The sequence below is a fragment of the Phocoena sinus genome, chromosome 8 (assembly GCF_008692025.1).
Source record: "Phocoena sinus isolate mPhoSin1 chromosome 8, mPhoSin1.pri, whole genome shotgun sequence".
In the NCBI taxonomy this organism is placed as follows: Eukaryota; Metazoa; Chordata; class Mammalia; order Artiodactyla; family Phocoenidae; genus Phocoena; species Phocoena sinus.
Window position 1 is genome coordinate 70,960,995 of NC_045770.1, and position 24,417 is coordinate 70,985,411.

The 24,417-nt window shown below is 53.1% G+C and overlaps 1 protein-coding gene across 18 annotated transcripts in view; it reads right to left on the minus strand.

Annotated features, from left to right (window-relative positions):
* Positions 1 to 3,044: 3,044 nt before the first annotated feature.
* Positions 3,045 to 24,417, minus strand: part of PLEKHA7 (pleckstrin homology domain containing A7) — a 213,581-nt gene continuing 192,208 nt past the window's right edge. For 8 of the 18 annotated variants that reach the window (XM_032639732.1, XM_032639738.1, XM_032639727.1 and 5 more), the window contains 11 exons: positions 21,439 to 21,547; positions 21,047 to 21,270; positions 17,041 to 17,229; positions 16,831 to 16,948; positions 14,884 to 14,987; positions 14,107 to 14,307; positions 11,128 to 11,286; positions 8,794 to 8,927; positions 7,886 to 8,028; positions 6,296 to 6,406; positions 3,045 to 4,417 (listed from right to left, as the gene is read on the minus strand). In XM_032639732.1, coding sequence (XP_032495623.1) covers positions 6,306 to 6,406; positions 7,886 to 8,028; positions 8,794 to 8,927; positions 11,128 to 11,286; positions 14,107 to 14,307; positions 14,884 to 14,987; positions 16,831 to 16,948; positions 17,041 to 17,229; positions 21,047 to 21,270; positions 21,439 to 21,547 — 1,482 coding nt within the window. In that variant the 3' untranslated portion in view covers positions 3,045 to 4,417; positions 6,296 to 6,305. Of the gene's footprint in view, positions 4,418 to 6,295; positions 6,407 to 7,885; positions 8,029 to 8,793; positions 8,928 to 11,127; positions 11,287 to 12,654; positions 14,308 to 14,883; positions 14,988 to 16,830; positions 16,949 to 17,040; positions 17,230 to 21,046; positions 21,271 to 21,438; positions 21,548 to 24,417 lie in introns of those variants that run through there. The other 10 variants (XM_032639737.1, XM_032639739.1, XM_032639731.1 and 7 more) reach the window with 6 other exon arrangements.

Below are 24,417 nucleotides of genomic sequence, written 5' to 3' on the forward strand. Positions count from 1 at the left end.
GGGCTCAGCAGGAAAGCACCTGCAATTGTTAAGTGATGTCAAGGGCTGAGGACAGTGGCAGCTTCTTTTCTGACTCTGTGACCTCAGCCAAGGGGCTGTGCCTCTTACTCCTTCTCAGTTCTAAAACACAGTGTAAGAGAAAGCGAGTGGCTGAGTAAGGAGTCCCTCATTCCCAAGGACAAAACCCTCGCCCATCAGAAGGGGCCCCTAGCAAGTACTTCTCAGCTCTCCACATAAAAGCCTTTGAGAGGGCTTCCCTGGTGGCGCAGTGGTTGAGAGTCCGCCTGCCGATGCAGGGGACGTGGGTTCGTGCCCCGGTCCGGGAAGATCCCACATGCCGTGGAGCGGCTGGGCCCATGAGCCATGGCCGCTGAGCCTGCGCGTCCGGAGCCTGTGCTCCGCAACGGGAGAGGCCACAACAGTGAGAGGCCCACTACCGCAAAAAAAAAAAAAAAAAAAAAAAAAGCCTTTGAGAAGCTCAGCTGGGAAACCTCTTCCCTGTCTCCTAAGCTGTCCCCAGTGAGCTCAGAGAGATCCTTTTTGGGGTCTGTGTGTGCTGCTCCGCAGGCTCGGCCTCTCTCCCCAAAGCTTAGCCCTCCCTGGGCTGGCCTGCACCCTCCAACCACGACCCGCACCCTCCGCCGTGTGGGCACGTCCACCCCACGGGTGCCCTCGCTCCGTCCTCATATGCATTTAACATCCCTTGTTGGGCTGTGGCAGAGAATACTCAACAGACTCGTATTAAAAATGCCCTTTAAAATTCAAAAGCTTTGAACTAAAGAAATACCTCGAGAAGTTTTCATGGAAAGTTCAGTTCCGCTGGTTCAATTCACTACACTTAGATGCACCTTTTCAAATAATAGGAAAAAAATGTAACAAGGTCAGACCCAATCAATATGCTTGTTCAAACAGAATTGCGGGGACTGTGATGTGTGCACATTTTGTACTCTGCCTTTGTACCCTGCCACTCGCTCTGAAGAAAGGTTTCTTTGCTCGGAGAGCAATGAAAGTGGTAGCCTTTGGAGTGGAGATGGCAAAGCAATGGCGTGTTTACCGGGCCGGGAGGGGCTGCCATTTTTCACATCCCCCCCAGCCTCGTCTCTTTGTTCTTTTCGTAACGGCACGCAACCCACATGGGCAAAGCCCCTCGTGTGCCCCGGTGTCTGATGCTGAATCGGAAGCAGAGGGCTCCCAGCATTTGCCTGCCTCATCTCAGAGATGTGATCTGTGGGTTAGACAAAGAATCCGCTGCTTCTTTCCCGCCCTTGGTGCGAACACAAAAGGATTTGCCATAGAGTTCTGTACCGGAGCTGGGGGAAACTCCCAAAGCCTAAAATGGGCTCGTCCAGCTGAGTCAGGGTCCACATCCACTCCACCCCCCATGCCTTCTATCCCCAAGTTGACCTTGGGCAGACGGAGGTTTCCCTGGCCTTAGGCTGCAACCTACAACAGCCAGGAGAATTCTAGAACCCAGCTTAAGTGAAGGTGGCCAAGGGGTCAGAGGGAGAAGGGACTAGTTGCGGATCCCATCCCCCCAGCCAGACACAAAGGTGGGCAGAAAAGTGAATGAAAGGGAGCAAACAAAAGGCCTGCTTTCAACACCCGCATCAGTCTGGGCACATCTGCCTCACGTGCACTCACAAATGTACACATCTCAACTTCAATCATTTAAACAACACCCTGGACATGTTGAGAATCTGGGCAGTTCAAAAGGGTCAAGTGGGCATTAGGAAAAGATTATTCCCAACCCCTGTTAATACTAGATCCTAAAACGTTCTTGTTGGTTCTTGCTAAAATAAGATAGACATACTGGGCTCGAGCGGGACCTGGGTTAGAGTTAAAGTCAGGAATGGATGTCAGCAGGGGTGCAGAAGCATACTCACGGCCCCTCTGCTGACTGCAATCCCAGCGTTTCAAACTCTGCTCAGGCCCCGTGGGTCCCGGTAAAGAAGCAAAGCCGGAATCATTGGGCCACGTGGGGTTTCCCAGTGGCCCCCCCACCTGGAGGGTCCCTGGTCAGCCGGTCCTTCCGCAGATGGCATCTTACCTCAGGTAACGAGTCCTCTCCAGGGGGCGGAGAAGGGGGCCGGGCCACGCGCCTGCTCACACGTGACATAGCCGGAGGGTGCCTTTTCCAGCTCACGCGTGCTCTCCATGAAGTCTGAGGTGAGGGCCTGTCACACTCTCTGTTTGAAATTTGGGCCACGATTCTTACAGAACAGGCTACCCCTCCTCCCGGCAGGAGTCACCCTGTGGGGCGGGGGGGCCTCCTGTACCTTTTTTCTTGCCTTGTACTCAGTTATGGACAAACCCTCCTCCCCACCGCCCCTGCCTCCCTTTCATAGGTCATGGAGATAGCTCCAAGTAATGCTTAAAACCAGAGAGTATTTTTCATTTTAAAATTCAAAAGGAGAGCAGTAGCTAAAAAAGCAGCAGCATTCCCTCTTCGGAATGCCTTGGTATCTATTTTCTCCAGTTTAACTAGTTGGAAAGTCACTCTAAACTGAGGGCGCCCTTCTTGGCAACAGAGAAAAACTGCCATAGCAACAAACTTGGAAGCGCACGCATCCCTAAACTGAACTGGCCTCCTGCCTTCTGTTTTAAGCACATATCACAAGTCAAAACGAATTAAACACAAGTCCAGTTTGCAATGGTCCGTCACTAACCCGCCTCATTGGAACGAGCTGGAGGCGTGTGGGCTGGAAGAGGGCCTGCGGAGTCCCTCCCTTTGTCTGGGATTGCAGACCGCCTGCCAAACCAGCCCCACACAGGAGTCCACAGCCCGGCGGCCCCTCAGCCGGGCGGGGGCGAGGTGGGGGGCCATCCTGAGCGGCTGCTGAAGCCCAGCCAAAGGCCCAAGTGCGCAGGCCTTCCTCCCTCAGGCCTCCAGAGTCAATCACATGTCACGGAATTGTCATCAGGAGAGACTTCATAGGTGAACACCGCAGGATCCAGAGCTGACACTGGGGGTTTTCCAATGAAACGGAAAAAAACCTAACACAGGCCACTCAGGAGAATATAGGCAGCAAAAAGCAGGAAGCATATCAGGTTAATAGTTTAATCTGTACATCACATTTTTTTTTTTTTTTGCAAACCATTACAGTTTTATTTAAATTAACTTTTTCTTGCAAAATAGTCATTTCATTTTTTCCAACAAAATCTTATAAAGGCAAAAATAAAATCTTATTTTGGCAAATGTCATGAAGTTGATACTGGCAGCATATGGAGTTAGTTAAAAATAGACGGCAACTTCTAAATATATTCAAGATTATTTTTCTGACCATAGTCAAAGACAAATTTTCATTTAAAGTGTGGCTCCACCCAATGGAGTTGTTTTTTGTTTTTTTCCAACTTCATTTTCCGAATGCAGAATATCATGACTTACATAAAGGGCCACAAACACTGCGCCTGGCTTAACGGCGCCCTCCCCGTTTTAGGCTGGAAGCCAAGTCATAGTCCTGTCATCATGGCCCTGCTGGCCATGAGGGAGGGTAGGGGCCCGCTGCCTGCCCACCTGCCACCTGACCCAAGTCCTGGGTAGGCTGACCTGTGTTCTCAGGGGCCAGCCGCAACGAGCCCAGGATACCTATTACAGCCTAGTGCGGACTCGGGGAGTTGCAGGTAGATGCCACCCAGTGTGACGTTTATTGCTTATGATACAAATCAAAGGTGTTTCTTCTCACCTTGTCTGTATTTCAAAGTGTTTTGTTTTTTTTTAATTACAGCGAACTGTTTTTGTTTTTTTTTGAAGAGCCCTTTGCTGAGAGAACCTCATGGGCAGGTTGGGAACCAATGTTCTTGGACACACCTTTCGGCCTAAGCCAGACCCAAGGCCGAGGCTCCACGTGCCAGCTCGGTGGAGTTTCACCCTACAGAGCTGGTCATCAGGCCAGGTCAGGGTCAGCTGATCACTGCCCTGGACAACACACCAATGAGCCTAACGCTGGAATCCACTGGAAGTACATCTCCAATCCAACCTCACCTGAGTTCAGCAGATGCTGGACTGGCCTCTGCTCACCCTGCCCTTCGGCTCCCACCCATACCCACCACCCAAACGGTACCTGGATCTGTATGTGCAGCTCCAAAATCCTGCATCCTCACCTTCTCAGCCACTCGGCCCTTGAGGTGAACATTATAAAATACAGCCTGATTCTAAAATACAGAGTCAGTATTTTACAGTGTGCATTAAAAGTGCCTTTGTCACATGTAAAAAGGAGTCTGAACTAAAACAAGCGTGGGTGTTAGGCCCTAGCCCTGTGGTGAATGCCCCACAGCTGGTGGTGCTCTGTCCTCCAGCCTGAACCCCGGCTCAGCTGGAAGGGGAAGAAGGATCAATCTTCTCGGAGGAAACTGGTTCCACTGGCCCCTGGCTCCAGACTTCTCTGCACGCTGGATCACGGGTCAGTCACTGCCTGGGCTGGCAAAAAGCACAGGAGACAGTGAGAGGCTGGCAGGACCCCAGCCCACGTCTGGGGAGCAGGCGGTGGGCGTGTCTGTGCACACGTGACAGGGAACGGCAGGCTGACAAGACAGAGAACAGCAGAGCAGGGGGCTGGGGCAATGCGGCCGCTGCTGGGGGACCCTCGGCTTCGAGGACTAACGGGCGTCCCACCTTTCCTCCACCCTCACCACTTCTAGGAAGTTTGCCAGACACATGCTGGCCCCTAGACTGGGTCCCTGCTCTGATAGGGCAGAAGGCCTGAGCAAAGAGGACTCTGGGGTCCAGTTCTGGCCCTGCCCTTCATTTGCTGAGGGACTCTGGGTAACTCTCTCAGCCTTCATGGGCCTCGTTTTCTTAATCTAAAAACAGGGTGACTGTACCAATCTCCTAATGAGGGTGCCGGAAGGGTACAAGGAAATGTGTGTGTGCTCTGAAAAGAGCATTAGAGGCCTATCTCGTGACCACAGGGGCACTAAAAGCAGAGAGCAACAGAGCCTCTCCTCTGCCTCTCTGTGGCCTGGGGTGGTGTCACCACACTCGGATCTCCAGGAGAAAACCATACACCATCCCGTGGCCCCAGAAGACCCTGCAGCCTTTACAAAAGACCTGGCTGGAGCATTCCCTGGGGTTCCTCAGTCACGAGGTCCCTACTTCACACCTCCCGAGAGCCTGGCCCAACGGGCCGACTTCCTCCTGCCACCCTCAGGACAGCGAAGCGCCCAGGCGGGTGGACACTTGCCCAAGACCATACCTCCGTCCCAACCACACACCGCCATCCCTCACTGCACTCCCTTCTCCAAACATCTAGAGCCCCCAGGGGTGGCCCAGGTGGCCCAATGGAGGTGGCCCAGGTGGGCCCAGGGTGGCGATGGAGAACAGAGGCTCTGAACTCGCACAGAAGGGGTTCGAACCCTGGCTCTGACACAGCCGCAACTCCTTGGCCAAGTCCCTCAGGGTCTCTGAGCTGCACTTCCTCATCTGTAAAACGGGGTGAATATCTCCATTGGGTTGTTGTCAAAGGAGATTGTCAGCGCAATGCCTGGCACGGAGTAGGCGCTCAGCAACGTTAACCGTACGTGTGCACGGAGGGATGAGAGGGGAAGCCCTACACAGTCGTACGAAGTGGAACATCAGGGAAAGGGCTGCTGAGACTCCTGATCCGCCCTCCCCGTCCAGGTGAGGCGACAGCCAAGAACTCAGAACAACAGCCTGGACTTGGCCCCAGCCTCCCGACTCCTGGTCCAGCACCCCTCCCTACTCCCACGCTGCCTCCTCTCACCAGTAAATGCCCACATGGGGAGGACTCAGAAGGGGTGGTGCTGGAATGTTCTGCAGGGGTGAGGGCCACCACCCCGGGCAGCCTCTTCCTGAAGCTTCCCTTGTGGCTGGAATGAGCCCCCACCCCTCACAGGGCCCGTGTTCTCATCTGCAAAACTGGTTTTTCTAGGCTTCCAGTTCTTCAATTTCTTTGGTCAAAGCCCTGACGGGGAGAGGCCATGATCTAATTCGTCCTTCCCAGCCACCGCCCCTCCTTCCCAAGCTGGTCCCCTGGGGCACTGGGCCGCCTGCAGGAAGGACAGCGGGGCGGGAAGGGGCGCAGCTCTGCCTCCTGAGATTTCAGGGAGCAAGGGGGCTTGGATCACACAGTCTCTACTGTACCGGAGACGCTGAACATTGAGTTCCTAAAAATCATCAGCCCCCAACCTGCCTACCGGTCCAGGAGGGGTCTCCCCAGCGGCCGCTTTGCCCATGGAAGGAAGCGTCAGCAGGTGGCACTGCAATCATCTCAGCAGCAGAGGGGAGGGGACATGCTCAGCGCCAGGTGAGGGGCCACGCCAGGAGGGGGGCTCTTACTTGGAAGGTGTTAGACAAAGGTGTAGTGGAGTCCGTTGCTTAAGGGGGGGTAAGGTGGCACCGTCCTGGAGGACAGGGGGGCTTTAGGCGGGAGGAGGGCCAGATGCTGCGCTAGACGGGCAGACAGGAATTAAGCGGTGCGTTAGGTTCCTCGTCTGCTCCTGCAGCACCAGACGCCCTGAGCGGCAGGGCCGGGGTGCCATGGGCTCCGCTGCCCACCACTAACGGCCTGGGCTTGCGGGGGCATATCCATGGGGCCTGGCGGGGGTCTGGCCTGCAGTTCCCAGAAATGTCTCTGAGCTGGAGAGAGGGAGCAAGAGTGAGCAAAGACTGCAGCAAAGGTGGCCACCGAGCAGGGACATGACTGCGGGTGTCAGGTCTGGGGCACACTCGCCTGCTGGCGGTTAAGGAAGCCGAGGACAGTAGGTCCACATAGGTAGAGCAAGCACAGGCCAGAGAGGAGGGCACTTTATGGCAGGGAAGGTGCCCCTGCTAGAGCCCTGGACATGGGAAGGAATTCAAAATCGCCACGATGGGCTCAGGGAGCCCCAGGATCATTACGAGGAGGGGCCCGGGAACGCCGTCTGCTGTCTCCCCAAGGGAGACCCCCTCTCAGCCCACGCACATGTCCTCAGGGGAGTCAGAACAGCAGGGACTTCAGCGACTCTGTATGGGATCCGAGCTGGGAGACAGAGAACAGGCTGCCCCTTGTCCTCGGTCATACCCATGGTTCTGCTTCCCAGGGCCAGCCATTTCAAGGTCCAGCAGGCCCCACCCGTGGTCACTTCTAGACCCTTTGGCCAGGGCTGGAGGACTGGTGGGGACTGTGACCCCACTTCAGGCTCTATGACCACCCCTCTCACACCTGGCCAAGGGCACCACCTAGACATGCAGTGGCGGCTGCATCTGGGGAGAAACAGCACTAGGTGAACTGTGAGAGCTCACACAGCGGGGGCACATGTGGGTGGGGAGAGGAGCCAGGAGTCTCCTTCCTGGCCCGCGCGCGCGCGCACACACACACACACACACACACACACACACACACACACACACACACCCTCCCATCCCATGGCCCTATTTTTTTCCCCCTGGACAGCAAAGTCCCACTTCCCAAGTCCTGCTTTCTGGCACAGGTCACTCTGATAGGTGAACAGTGACTTTGATTTGGGAACCAAAGCATGGACCCCAGGGATGGTTAGAGGGGCCCCATTCTGCCTTGTCCCGGCAAGAAATCCAAGCACCCAAAGGCTTTCCTGCCCCTTCTTCGTGAGGCCAGAAACCTTAGCCCTAACCCCTTAGCTCAGGAGAACAGGAAAAACCTGTTCTCAACCTACAACCTCAGAGAAAGCGGAACAGCAGTACCACTCCGAAGATTTAAGAATGAGCTACACACCCTCTCCCGGGACACTCCTGAGCCCCAGTCCCCCTCGCAAGCCCTGCAGTGCGCCTGGGACAGGGGAACATACCACTGTCCCTCAACTAGCGAGCCTGACGCCTGCTTTTCCACTGATCCCGACAGGCCATGCCAGGCCCTGAGCCCAAGGAGCAGGGGGTGTGGCCCAGCCTCAGAGGCTGTCCCCAGGGCCTCACCTGCCACCTGCTTGCTGCGCTGGGAGGCCTCTGAGGCCAGGGCGTAGGAGATGTTGATGATGCGCTCCTGCGCCTGCAGCTGCGAGTCCAGGTCGGCCACGCCGTCCCGGTCCTGGCCGGACACCGGCTGCAGGTTGCACATGCTGTGGGAGAGCCAGAAAGCAGGCTGTGGGCCTCGCCACCCCCAGGCACCTGCCTCAGGAGAGCAGGGTCTCCCTGGCCGGAGGATCTCACCCTTCTGGGGGCATCAGATAAAAATGGTGCACCTTCTCTCCAGACAAAGGTGCACATGCTTCTCCCCAAACACCTAGTCACAGCTTTGTTCTTCCTTTGGTGGATCCCAGACCTCAAGATAAGAGTTCCAGCTCTAAGCTCCTATTAAATCCAGACGGGAAAAGGCTAACCGCTCTCTGAAAGGGAGGCCCTCAAATACCCAGTTTACGTTTCTGAGGCTACCATCCTGGCCTCCAGGGATGTGGGCAAGGCCTCTGGCACCTCAGGACAAGGCTCGGCCCCTGGCTGTGGTCTGGGGGTCTGTGTGAGGGAACATGGGCCCTAAGGCTGGGAGGGCCGTCCTTGGGGCCTATCTCCAACTGTGTCCACTTCACCACCACACTTGGCTCCACTCCCCACGCTTGCCAGGGCCATGGGACCCAGATTTGGGGCCAAGGGCCTAGTATGGCCCTCTGAGTGCTTTAGACCTCCCGGATGACCTGGGCAAGCTCCCTCGCTGATCTGCGGGTGACGTGCTAAGAGCCGGCCTGTTCCGTACCATGAGCAGCGCTGGTCTGAGACGGAGGCCTGACAAGACACACTCCCCGGCCAGCCCAGCCCAGGGCCCATTCAGCTGAGACACCCCTGAGGTCGGCCTAGTGGGTCGTCAGGGCTCAGGCAGCAGGAGGGCTGACCTGGACCGGGTAAGAATGTTACGGATCTTCTCGGCCTTGCGGTACCGCGCCTGCAGCTCCTCCAGGCTGGGCGGGTCTTCAGGATCCAGCTCCACGTAACGCTCGGGGATGGAGACCTTCTCTGGTTTGGAGAGCTGAGGAAAGGTGGTGGGAGGCACAGATGTTGGGTTTGGGACCTGCTCCCCCCATCCTGTCCCCCGCCATGAGGCACGCGGAGGAGCCCGCAGACTTCAGTAACTTGCTAAGATCACAGTGGCAGTTCACTGTGCAGTCCCAATCTGAATCTGGGTCTGACTCCAAAGCCTGTGTGCTATCTACCGTACCAGGCAACCTCCTACAGGCCAAGGGAAGGGAAGGGGGAAGGCGAAATAACTAGACCAGTAAGCCCTGAGGATACAAATGATCACCCTAAAAGCTACCCTTGATGTGATCTGACCTCTCCAGCCACACTGACCCACCTCGGCCCCTACCCTTTCCTCTGCCTGGGATTCTCCTTCCTTGGGCTCCATGGCCTCTTTCTCATCCTCCCAACCTCACCTCCAGAAAGCTTCCCTGACCCTCCTTCTCCCATCCACCCACCCCTGCCACTCCCTCCCATTTCCTGTTTGTTTCTCCACTGTCTAGAGCAGGGACTTGGTACTTAGCAGCCCTTCAGCAAACACTCCTTGGATGGGTGTCTGGGTGGCTGGGTGGAGGGATGAAAGAAAGTGATAGTGCTTTCTGCCCCTACAAAAGACCCAGACAGGAGGCAGCCACATTGAATCTACTGCTCTCAAGAGGAAAATGACCCCAGCCCCTCCCCTCACCAGTGTCTCACACAAACCCAACAGCAACCTCAGCTTGGTGAACCTTTACGTGGGCCAAGAGCGCTAAAGGCAACTTTTGCACACACCTCAGGGAATTTTTTTCTTCCTTGAACTACATTAAAATGGGGTTGATTGAAACTTCCAAAAACAAGCTAAATCCAATCCCAGGGCAAATCTGGACTTGAATTTAAGCCCATGCAGACCTTTCATTCTGGTGAAAGATGGCAAGAAATAAGCTCTTTTCTGTTATTTCCCATGAGGGCAGATGCCCAGGAAGGAAGCAGATTACATTGTAGCAGGAGGGATTTAGGTTAGAGATAAGGAAGAACTTTTTCCCCTGGCTGGCAGGCCAATTAGGACACCGCAAAATGCACTTCCATTGCCAAGGCAGTGTGTAGAAGCTTCTTTTGTGGACCTGAGAAAGCACGGACCTTTGGCTGTTTCAGAGGTGCCAAAGGGAAAAGGTCTGAAGGCAGGGGACCAACCTCGTTAAACCCTGGAGCCCCTGCTGATCCCAGAACCCAGCGCCTCCACAGGCGTCAGTTTGCCCCCCATCCTGTCTGATCTATCCTTCATGTGGTGAGAGCATTTCGTCTCATGCAGTTTCAGCCCAGGCCGAGTCCTCATACAAATGTGTTGGGATATCTGTGGGCCACTGTGCACTTCATCCAACAGAGCCGTCATTCAGCAAATATTTACAGAGCATCTACTGTGTGCCAGGCCTGGTGCTGGGTGCACAAAGGTGAACCAAACAGCCAAAGACACTGCTCTACAGAGCTTACAAATGGCACAACATAGGCCACAGGAGACCACCCTATGTCTTGAAGACCCTAAGTGTGCCACGCTCTGACTCCCTTTCTCTTCCCTTGGGTAAGAGACGGTCCTGACTGCGGTTACTTGCTTTTCTGGGCCTGCCCGGCCATGATGCGTTTGAGCCACCAGAGGGCGAAAGAACCCAGACCAGACCTATCCAGGTCTCCTAGCCTCTGCCACAGCTGGGTATTTCACCTGTGATTTCTAAACCTGCCCTGCCTTTTCCCCAAGTCTGATTGCCCAAATTGGCCTGACTGGCCAGATGCAAGACCAACCCCTGGTTTTCCAGGGAACATATGCTAACAGTAACAACTACCTCATCACATGCCTACTATGTGCCAGGCCCTGTGCTCACAGCTTTCTGATCATTGCTAATCGTTCGGGCAATGTGCTGAGTCACCTAACCCTCCCCACAACCCACATTACTGCTGAGGAAACTGAGGCACAGAGAAGTTAAATGACTTGCCACAAATTACAAAGAGAGACAGCTCTGAACCTGCATCAAAATGTCTGGTCGCCTCTTACTACCTCCAGGTGCTGTTCATCCATCCTCCCGGGCCACACTGAAACGGAGCCTGTCCTTATTCAGGGCAACAACCCAACCCCCCACCCCCCACCACCACCCCCCCGCTCCATGCCCCTGGGAGGGTTGGTCAGGCTGGCGTCTGAAGGCTGGGTCTCCTGGGGGCAGCGTGAAGGAAGCCCCTGCCCTCACCTCTCTGCTGATGTCCACGTCATAGTCTTGTGGTTCCAGGTCCAACTCAGTGACAGGCATAGCCTGCACCTTCAGCCAGCCATTCTCCTCCTTGTCCTTTCTGTCCCCTTGTACGGCCCGTTCCAGCAGCTGCAGGTCAAAGTCCTGCTCGCGCTTCCACTGGTAACAGAACAAGAGGGTGAAATGTAGTCACTTCCTGGCTATCCCTTTTGGGTAGGTCTTGCAGGCACTGGGGTCCTTGGGAAGATGGGCCTGTGACTCATTAGGGAAAAGCTGTGTGACCATGGACCTCAACCTCATCCCTAAAACAAGGCAGCAGCTATCCTGTGACACGGATGGTCTCTGCTGTGTTCTGAAACTCTGTGACACAGAGAACAAGGCCTCTGCCCCTTTGATACAGCCGGACTCCAGACTGCTGATTTCTCTCTGATATGGGCCCCAAAGTGTCCAAACCTCCCGGGCACGGGTCTAAGATCCACGACTTCAGACTCACAAGGGTCCCCAGGGATACAGGAGGCTCCCAGGTCCAAGAAGGTGACCCTAAAACAGAAGCTGGGACAGAGCTCAAGAGAAGGGGTTTGCCGCTTCTGTTGCATGACAGATCACAGAAGCCCTTCTGGTTCGGGAGCCATATGTTGTTCCAGCTCAGAAACAATGGGCGAAACAAACCCTCTGAGGCCCTGGTAAGCAAGTGGAATAGCCAAGAGCCTCTCCAGTGGGCAGTCCCAGTAGGACACAGTTAAGGGTGGGGAATAATGCCCCCACGGTGGGACTGGGGAGGTGCAAGCAGGAGCAGCTTGCGGCCAGGGAGGCTGATAAGCTGCTGCGTATCACGCAGCTATTTGGGGCAGATGTTTTAAGTTAGAAAAACCAAACACATGTAAAATTTAAATGCTAAATCAAATGCAACAATTCCGACTCTGTAACAAGCAGGCTTCACAGAGGGAAACTCTAACCCAGCCACTTTAAGATCCCAGCACAACGGTTTGGCTCCGCCGCGGCCTTCCTAATCACCTGTGGCCTGCATCCCCACAGGCCTCGACGCTGAGCAGGTTGTTGAGAGGAGGGAATGGGCCCAAAGCCTCCCTTTTCTTGAGCAGAAGCCAAGCAGACGCTTCTCCATCCCAGGTTGCCTTCTCCTTCCCACCCCACCCGCCTCACAGAGCCCCAAGTGGTCACCGTTGTCTTTAATGCCCCCTCAAGCCCGCACTCACCCAAGCCCCAAACCCACGGCCGTAGCAGCACATTTCACCCATTCGTGCACAAGCTCTCCATACTGACTCTACGTCAACGTAATCGCTTTTAGGTGATGGTTTCCAATTAAAGTGTAAAAGGATTAGGCAGTTGAAGATTCAGGGATGAAAAATTAATTTCACGATTCACAAAGAAAACACACATTTTCTTACACGCTCACCAGTGCCCCAAAGAGAGACAAGACCTCACATAAACCCAGCCTGATTGTTTCCACAAACAGAAAAAGTTCACTGGACTCTACAATGTAACCTGGGGAAGAACCACGCCAATCCATTATCATTAAGCAACACGTTTATTGGCGCTGAGGCAGAGACTTACACAAGTCTTTTTTCTTAAAAAGAAAAATTACAAGGTATTCAAGTTACGATTTTTAGATCATTTTTCTACATTTGAGACATCAGGTTGTGAAAAGTCAGTTTTACCTCATATGACACTTACTTATAAAGTTTAAAAGTTACTGGCTTTGCAGCTTTTCAGGATATGAGTATCCTGGGTCTTACCCCTTTGGTGTCTGAGCTAACAGCTGCACAGAGGCCCTCTGAATACAGATCATAATGTATCTTGCTACCCGTTCAAGTTATTAAATACTAGAAACACAAAAAGTTTTCCATAAGAAATTGTGCCGATGGGGCCGGAGGAATTAAAACTGAACCACCTCAGACTTGGCAGAATTTATTCCAACATGCAATCTCTGAAGTCTGTGTCTACTGTCCAGATGTGAGGCATGGACTTTGATAAATTCATCATGCCCAGACCTCTGACAATGACCACGGCCCTCAGGCAGTGGGGCTGGCTCAAACTTGTGGGGCAGCTTTTGGGATAAGGGAATTATGAGTCAGTAAGCCTGCATAAAGGGGGCGGCAGAAAGGTGAGTCACACATGGGAGTGCTCACTAGGCTACGGAGAGAAGAGCTGCTATTATAAGCCTGGTAACAAGAGCACAGGCCAGTTAGAGAATGGTTGATGCAAATTAGAAGCGTCTGTAGACACAATCAGGCAGGATTAGAGAGGCAATGAGCGGTAACGCTAAAAGCAAAAGAGCTTGTGCAATGAATTAGGGGAAGAGCAGTCAGGCTAGAGGTCTAGGGAAACATTTGATTTCAAACAACAGGGAAAAGTCAAATGGAATGTTTCCAAAAGGGACCTAAGGCGACTGTGGGAAGGGTGCAGTGCCTGGAAGCACCACCAGGGGGCAGCAGATGCCCCGGCTCTCCTGGGGCATGGGGAGGCCCATCAGCACCGTGGTGGTGGGAGAGCCCCAGTCCTCAGAGGTGAGGGCCACCACCCTCTGCTCAGCTGCCCCACAGGGCACCCGCTTGGAGGTCTGGGAGGCTGGTTGGCTTGCACTCCTCCTCCTCAAATCATAGCACCACCTTTCTCCTCCACTCCTCGAACCCTGTACTTCCCAAGTCCTTGGTTCAGCTGAGAGACTCCAAATGCTTAAAAAGGCCTCCCTCTAGCTCGACTGCAGAACTGACTGTGGACATTCTCTCTGGCTCCTGGGCTCCTGCAGTGACATCCTCGTTCCTGCTCTAGTTCCGGGGCGCCCTCTGACCAAGTCACACATGCGTCCCGGCTTGTGGACACACAGCCCGTGGGGGTGTTCTCTGAGCCATCCAGGTCGACAGCCCACTCCCTCGGCGCTGAGAAGTGCTTGTGTCTGGGGGACTCGGGGAAGCTCTGCTCCCTGTCCCAGCCCCGCCTGCCTGGACCCTCCTAACATACTGAGCCGAGGTCTCCAGGGAGCGGTTGGCCGAGATAGCGGGACGAGGGCAGACCCGTCCTCTCTCCTTGGCTCAGCGTCCTCTTGCGCTCCCGGACCAGCGCCTTCTGGTGCCGCTTCATGCGCTCGAGCTGCTCCTCCGCGCTCATCTTGCCCCGCTGGTGGTCCCCTGAGTACAGGCGCTCCAAGGCACTCCTGGGTCTCTGAGGGGCAGGAGGGACAGACAGGGCAGCTGGGCTGGGAACACAGAGGGCAGCCGCCCTGCTGGCTTCATCCCCGTCCTTCTTTCTCTCTGTCTCTGTCTCTCTCCCTCTCTCACACACACACACACACACACACACCTCTCTCTCTCTCTCTCTCTCTCTCTCTCTCTCCAGTTGGGCTCCTCCTGGCCACTGAGAAGCACCTCCTCTAAGCACATTCGTGGACATGATACCACTGGCCCTCACGGGCTCTCTGGGCAGCACCCAATTCTGCAGATGCAGACACTGAGGCCCAGGCCTGTCCAGTTGAGCAGAAGCACGTCATGGGCCACAACTCAGGGTGTGACTCACTGGGCGAGACTGGGGAGAAAGGTGGGAGCCCCTTGGGAAATGGGGAGGGCAGTGTGATGCCCTTCTTGGTGGGCAGTGGTGAAGCCATCACGAGCACATGGTGACAGGGAATCTGAGCTTGGGAGGGGTCACCTGACAGGATCCCAGTTACCGTCTACCTCGGAGCCCTTCCCTCTGTGCGTGAGGGAGCGGTGAGCCCCTCAGGAACTTCTCAAGGCCACTCACAGGGTAGGTCACCTTGCTGCTTTCGGCATCTAGACCCCTCCGAAGCGTGACGTAGGGAGCAATGGTGGACGACTGCTGGAGCCTTGACGTGGACCCTGAGAGCCCTTAGTGAGGAAAGAGAAATGCAAGTGGATTTGTGGTGAGGAGGGCAGGCCACCAGCCCCTTCTTGATCAACTCTCACTCCCGTGAGGGGACCACGAGGACCCAGCCAACAACCCACACTTCTTCCTCCCCAGGGCCCGGAAGAGCAAGGCCCCAGGTAGGGAATGAGGGGCCAGCCCATGGGTGCCCTCTGTCCCCTAAGGAAGATCTGGGGACTACCCTCGTCTTCCCTCACATGCAGAAGACCTGGGCTGCTTGGCAGGAGGAAAGGATGCAGGGCAAGGAATGCCCTGCATCACTTCCTCCTGATGAACTCCTATGCATCCTGTGTGACCCAACTTGGATGCCTGTCTGTGAGAAGCCTTTTCAAATGCTCCAGGCAGAATCAGTTATTCCCTGTATTCTTCAGTATATTCACTGGTTACTGCACTGACCACAGTGTCAACATGCCTGTCTACAAATTCAACAATGCCTGGTTGAATGAATAAATGACTGAATGAATAAATGAAGAATGGAAAGAAGAAGGCACCAGGCACTTACTGAGTACTTACTATATAACAGGCAGGCATCATGCCAGGTATTTCATATAGATTTTGTCCCGCTGGCCCTACAAAGTAGCATTATGTAACCACTGTGGAGGTACGCAATCTAAAGCCCAGAGAGGTTAAGCAACTTGTCCAAGGTCACACGGAGCCTCAGCCCGTGCTTTCTCCACTAGCAACATTCTTAGCAAGGCTGGTCCCTGACATCTGGAAACGGGCATCACACTGAGGACTCCACCAGCATTTAGCACGTAGGAAAAAGAATGATAAATGTCCTGCAATGCCCAGAGACTCCTGAGCGACAAAGAACTGTCCTGCCCACAGGCCACTAACACTGCCATTGATGAACACCTCTAGGCTGTAATGAAAGAAGGGAAAAGGGTCCCCAGGCACAGTGCCAAGGGCTGCTGTGGCCCAACTCAGCAAAAGCCAGTCCCCTCCAGGGACCAGCTCAGGACACAGCAAGCCTACACAGCATCGTGGGCTGGGAGTCACATAACCCCATAGGAGTCCAAATCATGGCGGTGTGGCCTCCTGTTTCCACATCCTGTCAAGGGGGGAAAGCGCCTGACCTCCCACCAAATGAGGGAGTGTGGTCAACCTGCTCTGGGGTTCCAGATGGCCTCCTTTTAAAAGGATTTCAGAAAGAGGATCTGGCTATGGAGAAAAATAGGACATGGGTGAGCCTAATGGCCTAAATCTGTTCCCACCCCCATCTCAAAGGGATAGGGGAGGAGAGTGAGAAGACCCAACTGAGGAGAAAGGTGTGTTTGTTTAAATAAAGGACTCATTGAGTCTTAGAGTGACACAGAAGAGGAGAAAAGCCTCTGGAAGGCATGAGATGGGATGGCCAAGCTGACGACAATCACCCAACATCCCAGCCTGCAGGGTGGGATTCTGGCTCTATCACTTATTGGTTAATTGGCAAGTTGTTTCATTTCTCTGGGCCTTGGTTTTCTTATCTCTAAAATGGGGATAACAATAGTACTTCCCTCACGGGATTATCCTCAATCTTAACTAAGTGAATATAATAAAGTGCTTAAAGCAGCACTGGGCTTTATAGTAACTGCTATTATCATTGTTCCTGGGGGAAGATGTAATAAAAGAGGATGAGAATCAGGATATGAGCCAGAGGCAGAACGGACAGGACCTCCCTACAGCCCAGAGTCGGCTGACAGCTGCTACCCAGGCTGAGGCCCCACGCTGCAGGCAGAAGGGTGTGAGGACCGGGTAGGGCTGGGGAGCAGTGGTGTGGCAGTGGCGGGGAGGCCCAGGAGGACTCCATGGAAAATCTCGCCTTACCTCTGCCTGGCAACGTCTGGTACCTGCTCTCAGAGCCCACGAGTCCCAGGGAGGGAGGGGCCACGTCCCCGCTGAAGGTCGCCAGCTCAGGCTCACTGACGTATGACCGGAGTTCCACCTGTGGGCAGAGTCTGAGGCCGTCACACCTGCCCCGCTGCCGTCCCTCTCCCCACACACAGAGGGGCAACCCCAGGGGTCCCCCCTGCTCACCCTCGAGTCCCCGTTCACACACTGCCCCTGCTCCCGGTCTCGTTTCCTCTCGTCCGACTGCCGCTTGAGGCCCCTCACTGAAGTGTGCCGGATGATGGTGGCCTCCCTCGGTAGAGGTGGCACGGCCGGGGGCTGGTCCTCTGGGCTGTAGAGCTCAGGGAGCGGGGGCCTGGGAGGTGCCTCGTCTTCCTGCTCAGAAACAAAACCAGAACCAGTGCCCGGTGAGAGGATGCTCAGTGGCACCATCATAGTGGTGGCCCAAAGGGAAGGAGCAGGACACCTTGGGTCTGCGGGGAGTGACCACTTCAGCCCAAAGATGCCAACGTTTCCCCTGGTTGAGCTGTGAGGTCGGGAGATGTCTCTGCTCCAACCCCATCCTTCCCTTTGATTCACACATCTTCCATTTTTCAAAGTGTCATCTACACACAATGCAGAACTCAGGACACGGGTCCACGCTCTCATTCCACTGGCTCGGAGTGTACCATCAGGGCAGGCAGGCTGGTAACTCTGTGTTTACCTGTATGTTTATGACAGCACCCCACCACCGCCACCCCATCCCACCATGCTCAGACAGAGCCAGCCCGCGGTCCCTGCACCGTCTCTGGATCCTTCAGCAGGCTGGGGATCTGAGCAAGGACCATCTACATCCTCCTGCCCTTTCTATCAGAAATGCACATGGTTACAAAATATTTCCTCCTTCCTGACTCAGGCACAGAATAGGCAGTCAGGATGGGTGACTCACTGCCTTCTCCACAGCCCACTCCCTGGGCTGGGATGAATGTAACTATTTTCCTTGAACCCCCCCTGTCCACAATGCTCTCCGAGGGCTGTGGCCTCTCTACAGACCGACAGCCTGGCCCCTGACTGCCGTGGACACCCACTCCTGGCACAAATGACCATCCAGACTCCTTCCTCCTAACCACCCCCTTTCTTAGCCTCATTTTGCTTTGTTTTTCAGAGTTCAGGAAAGGGTGCTGTAAGCTTGTTTTGCAAAAGTTTATCAGCACTCTTCTAAAGCAACACATTTCATTATCGTGTGAAGTTTAAGCTGCCGAGCTAAGATACCCAGAGGCTGAGCATCAGTGGTTTCCAAACCCTGACAAGATCTTGGAATCACCAATTTCTAAAAAAGCCCCCCAGAAAGATAAACGCAAACCATTGATTGCCTTTGATTGAAGGGAATAGAATGTCTGAAGACACAGGGTGGAAGGGAGACGCTTTATTACATATTTTTTTATATCCTTTGATTTTGTACCCTTTCAGAGTATTGTTTAATAAAAAAAAAAGACATTAAATTTAAGAAAAGCCAAATAAAAATGAAAGAACTGGGCTTCCCTGGTGGCACAGTGGTTGAGGGTCCGCCTGCTGATGCAGGGGACACGGGTTCGTGCCCCGGACTGGGAAGATCCCACATGCCGCGGAGAGGCTGGGCCCGTGAGCCATGGCCGCTGAGCCTGCGCGTCCAGAGCCCGTGCTCCAAAATGGGAGAGGCCGCAACAGTAAGAGGTCCGCGTACCACAAAAAAAAAAAAAAAAAACAAAAAAAACAACTATAGCTACATGCAACAATATGGGTGAATCTCACAAACATACTGTTGAAAGGATGCAAGATATGAAAGAATAAACACAGTATTATATATGGGCAAAATAGAAGTGTTTTGGATGCAAATATAGGTAGTGAAACAAAACAAAACAAAAAAGCAAGGAAATTATCAAAAAAGTCAAGATAGTGGTTACCTCTGGGAGAAAGAGAAAGGGCCTACACTGGGAAGGGACCCACAGGCCCAAGGGCTTCTGATTGCTGGCAAAGTCCTATTTCTTAGAGTCACAGACGTAGAGAACAAATGTAAGGATACCATGGGGGAAAGGGGTGGGGTGGGAGGAATTGGGAGACTGGGACCGACACATATACGTTATTGATACTATGCATAAAATAGACAACTGATGGGAACATACTGTATAGCACAGGGAACTCTACCTAACGCACTGTGGTAACCTAATGGGAGGGAAGTCCCAAAGGGAGGGGATATCTGTATGTGTATGGCTGATTCATTTTGTTGTGCAGTGGAGGATAACAACATTGTAAAACAACCATCCTCTAATAAAAATTAATTTAAAAAAAAGTCCTATTTCTTGGTCTGAGTGTTGGTATGAAATGGGTAGTCTCTTTATTATTATTTACTAAATTATATATCCATGTTTTTTTGTTTGTTTGTTTTTTGCGGTACGCGGGCCTCTCACTGTTGTGGCCTCTCCCGTTGCGGAGCACAGGCTCCGGACGTGCAGGCTCGGCGGCCATGGCTCACGGGCCCAGCCGCTCCGCGGCATGTGGGATCCTCCCAGACCGGGGCACGAACCCGTGTCCCCTGCATTGGCAGGCGGACTCTCAACCACTGTGCCACCAGGGAAGCCCAATCTCCATGTTTTATGTCAATTTCAGGATGGATATCACTGTTTCACAAAAATAAATATAAAACAAGCAACCAACAATAAAAATGGTAAAACTGGTGAACATATATACAACTAGAAGGAGGGGAGAGAAGACCCACCCACCTTGGTGACCCTGATGCTCAACCAAGTTGAAAAGCCCTGCTTCCAAGCCACAGCAACCAAGCTATGAAGAGGAGCCTCTGTCTTCATCTATTTCAAGCTGCTTGTTCTGCACAAGGGGAAACTGAGGATGCCCAGAGAGGGTATGGGCCTTGCCTGAAGACCCAGAGACAGACAAGGGCTGGAATCCAGGCAGTCCTGCTCACAGGCCTTTTTCCCTTTGCTCCTCGTCCCAGGGGGCAGGCATCTTGCATTATATTAGCACCTGTCTGTCCCAGCCATTCCTGCTATTTGTTTTGCTATTTTCTACCTCCTGTTTTGTGGCTGGTGCTCCATGACTCTTATATCTGGGAGTGGGAAGGAAATCTCAAGATAAAGAAGTTCACAATGACCCTGGTTCCCTGCACCATTTCTTCCAGCTCTGGGCTCTAGACCATGGCTGGAAGCAGGTGAACGGTGAAGACCAGGTATAGGAACTCGTGTGAACTGTGCACTGATCTTGTCAGACGTCCTAAGCATACATGGCGCCCAGGCAAAGCTCCTTCAAGCCCTTGTTGGCGAAAACCTAGAGGTCTCCATTCCAAGGTCCCCTCTGCTATAGCTTCCCTGTCACTTGGACCAGCCCCCTCATGTTTTCCAGCCAAGGCTGGCCTGCCCTGAAAACATGAGCTATCACAGTACTTGACCACATCTTTTATTTCCTTAGAGTCTTCTGTGCTCCCAGACTCAGCCAAGGGCTTGGCCCCTCCTCTCTATGCCAGGCAAGCCAAGGTGTTGGCCCAGGCAACCACATGGGCCACATACCTAACCTGAGGACCAGGGCTGAATGTCCAGCTACATGTCAGATGGCACAAAGAATGGTCAGGAGATGTGGATTGGATTCACTAACTAATATGGAGACCTCATGCAAATTTTAACAGCTTGGGTCTCAGTTCTCTTACCTGTGGGATGGAGATGCTGCCCTTCCTGTCTATACTCCAGGAGGTTGCTGTGAAGACCACATGTATCCTCACCACCCAGCACAGTCCTCAGCTGCAGGTGGAGGTAAGGATGCTCTTTCTGCTAAGACGAGCTCACGGCCCAAACCGCAGGTTTGCACGGAGCCCTGCGTGGGCCAGCCACACACTTCTCTGCACGATGCAGATCACAAATTCTACCCTACTCAGTGCAGTCACTGCCTCTTGCTAGGCTTCAGTTTTCCCAGCTGCAAAATGGGAGAGTGGGCTAGATCGCCTCTAAGGGCCCTTCCAGTTCTGGGAGACTAAGCACAACGGCAGGAGCCCCTACCTCTCCTTAACCGCTCATGGCTCAGGAACCCCTCAGGACTCTAGCTGGTCTGTCTCCCCAAGCTTTCCTAAAAGCTTCTCTCCCAAGAGAAGCGGACCTGAGGACAGAGAAGGACAATCGTCTGCCAGAGAGGAAACGACAGCGCCCAGCTCCTGGTCATCAATACTCACAACTTTGGGCTTCGTCTTGGTTGGTGACTGAAGGGGAGACATCACCTTCCTCAGCTGGGGCAGGTGAGGTCGGTACGGCACGTAGGTTTGCAGCTGGGGGAAGAGTCGAACCTCCAGAGGGGTCCGCGTGGGGCTGGTGGGTGGGCTGGGCAGCAGGGACGGCTTGATCTCAGAAGAGATTGAAGGCACAGGCGGGTAAGGAAACAAAGGCACTGTTTTCCTCTCTGAGGGGTGTGGAGAGAAGCAAAGGGTGCAATGAAACAAAGACCCTCTTCCTCAGAGGACGAGGGGAGTGACTTAGGCCATGAAGGCCCGACCTCCCCAGGGGCCATCCCCCAGGCTCCAGGCGCTGGCCTCCACCACCCCCACCCCCAGGAAGATGGCCCGCTCACCCGGATTTTTGACCGATTCCACCAGGATTCTGAAGTTCTCTTTATTTGCACTCAGGCCTGCAATGACATCTTCGATCCTCCAGAGATCCTTCTGTATCTGCGATTTCTCCTGAGGAAGAGGAGGCAGTGGGTTCACTTCCTTCTTAGCTCCTCACCAGAAGTTTCTTCTTAGGACTTCTGCTGTCATTCAGACAGAGCCCCTCACCCTGGGGGGGCAGTATACCCTTTGGAAACCCCACCAGGTCTACAGCCAAGCCTGCTTCATGGCTTCCTGGGCAAGTGCAGACGTGAAAGACGCCCAAGGTCCAGGGGAGGAGTTTCAGAGAAGCTCTCACAGTCTACCTTTCCTGTTTCCACCTCACTTAAAAATCGACTCCCTTAAATACTGTATGATTCCACTTATATGAGGTTATCTAAAGTAGCCAAATTCAGAGACAGAAAAATAGAAGGGTGGTTGCCAGAGGCTGGGACGAGGGGGAACAGGGATTGTTTCGTTAATGGGTACAGAGCTCCACTTTTGGCTGGGGGGAGGGGGGAATGAAGATTGTTGTTTAATGTGTACAGAGTTGCAGTTTTTCAAGATAAAAAACATTTCTGGAGATTGGCTGTACAACAATGTGAATCCACTTAACAGGACCAAACTGTACACTTAAAAATGGTTAGGTAAGTTTTTATGCTACATATATTTTACAATTCAAAAAAAGACTGTCTTAGGCAACCACGGCAGAAGGGAAGAGAAGGCAAGGACTAGAGGTTACACCATCCCTAGAACATAAAGAGCCTCTTTTTGAAGACAGAGCTGAATCTTGGGATGTGGGATTTAGTATAAGGGGCAGTGGATATTATTTGGCAGTAAAAAGGAATGAAGTACTATGTCTGCTACCACATGGATGAACCTTGGAAACGTGATGCTAAGTGAAAGAAGCCGGACACAAAGTGCCACATCCTGTATAATTTCATTCATAGGAACCGTCCAGAATAGATTAAGTCCATAAAGACGGGAAGTAGATTAGTCGTTGGCTAGCGCAGGGGTAGAAAGTTGGGGTTGGGGTGGGGAGTGACTGTAAATGGGTACCGGGTTGCTTTGGGGGCTTGATGGAAATGTTACACAACTGACTGGGGGGATGGTTACCCAACTCTGTGAATGTGCTAAAAAAAAAAAAAAAAAAAAAAAAAAAAATCAGTGAATTACATACTTTAAAATAGTGAATTTTAGGGGCTTCCCTGGTGGCGCAGCGGTTGAGAGTCTTCCTGCCGATGCAGGGGACACGGGTTCGTGCCCCGGTCAGGGAGGATCCCACATGCTTCGGAGCGGCTGGGCCCGTGGGCCACGGCCGCTGGGCCTGCGCGTCCGGAGCCTGTGCTCCGCAACAGGAGAGGCCACAAGAGTGAGAGGCCCGCATACCGAAAAAAAAAAAAAAAAAATTATAAAAAAAAAAAAAAAAAAATAGTGAATTTTATGGTATGTGAATTACATGATAAAGCTGTTATTTTTTTTTTAAAGTACGATGGGAAAAGAGGCAGGCTATACAACCATGTGCAAACTCTGAGAAGCTACACCCAAACCACCAGGGAAGAGGCCCTAGAAAGAGGTGAGCAAGGTCTGCTGTGATTAAAGGGTCGTGGGCACCTTTTAATCGAGTTGTGTAAACATCAGATATGGTATTCTTTTTAAAAAAATTATCATGGTCCCACCCCATGGACTTGAAAAGGAAGGCTCCACACCCCTATCTCCTTTCCAGGTACATCGCTGGCCTCAATTGGAAGAGTTCTCACGTGTGTGATATTTATGGACCACTGCTCCTGGATACATCCCCACAGGGCTGGGCAGTGAGCAGGTTCTCAATACATGTACGCTGAATAAATAAAGGACCAATCACATAAAATTCCCTGATCAAATACTACCTAACAGGCATAACAACAGACGTCTGAAGCCTCCCTCCTAAGGGGAGCTCACACTCTCATACTCTCTCCACCCTTCCAACGCCAGTGCACATCCTCAGGGCTGATAAGCAAATAACAGGCTTAATGCTCAGCTCCCCACTAAAGAAGGAGTGTCCTAAAACAGACATGTTACTGAGCTAACAGGATTCTCTCTAGAGCTGAGGTCCCCAAGCAGAGTGTTTGGGAACAGGTGAAGAAGGACCATGGGGTTAAGATCATCTCTCCCTCTCTCTCTCTTTCCTCCCCTGGCAGTCTACCTGGCGTACTTCTACCTGTCAGTTCACAATCCTGCCCCCATTTTGCCTGTCACCTCAACGTGTAAGAGAAGAGCAGAGAGAAGCAGAGGCCAGAGAACTTCAATCCAAGGACGATGGAATTTCAGAACTTAACGACAAGGTGAAGGAAGCTTTTGGGGAACACGAGAGTGGGGTTTCATACCTGTATCCTCACATCACACCGAGCAGGAAGGCTCCAATGTACTACATTCAGCGAAGGCTTGAACTCACTGTCCAGATGTAGGGACACCTACACGTAGCCTCACCTCTCACTGACTCTCAGGGTTACCTGGAAGTTCTCTTACCCTCTGGTTTCCCTGCTTGGGTGGCCATGAGGATCTTCATAAATAAAGCTACTCATCTTTACTCAAAAGGCTATGGGTTTTCTCACAGCCAACCCTGGCTAAAGAGGGGTGAGTTTCCAAGCCCCACTGCTGAGAATTTGCATATGGGGCTGCAAGCCTATCTCCAGCGTCAATGATTTATTCAGGACTCTAACAGCTTGCCTGGCCTAGAATTACACCAAAGCAGTTAGCACAGAGCCGGCTCAAAGAAAGGCTTTGTGAGCTTCCCGGGTCATTGTGGAACTCAGGGAAAGCATGAGCAATGCCACTAGGCTAGGTGGAAATCAAGCTGCAGGGACCAGGCTTCAGACTGGCCTACCTCCTAGTGACTTATAGGGCTAAGTTCTCTAGGAAGTCCGTGACAAGACCTATACGTGGCACCCATTTGTTTTTTGGAGGGAAAAAAGGATCCTGGG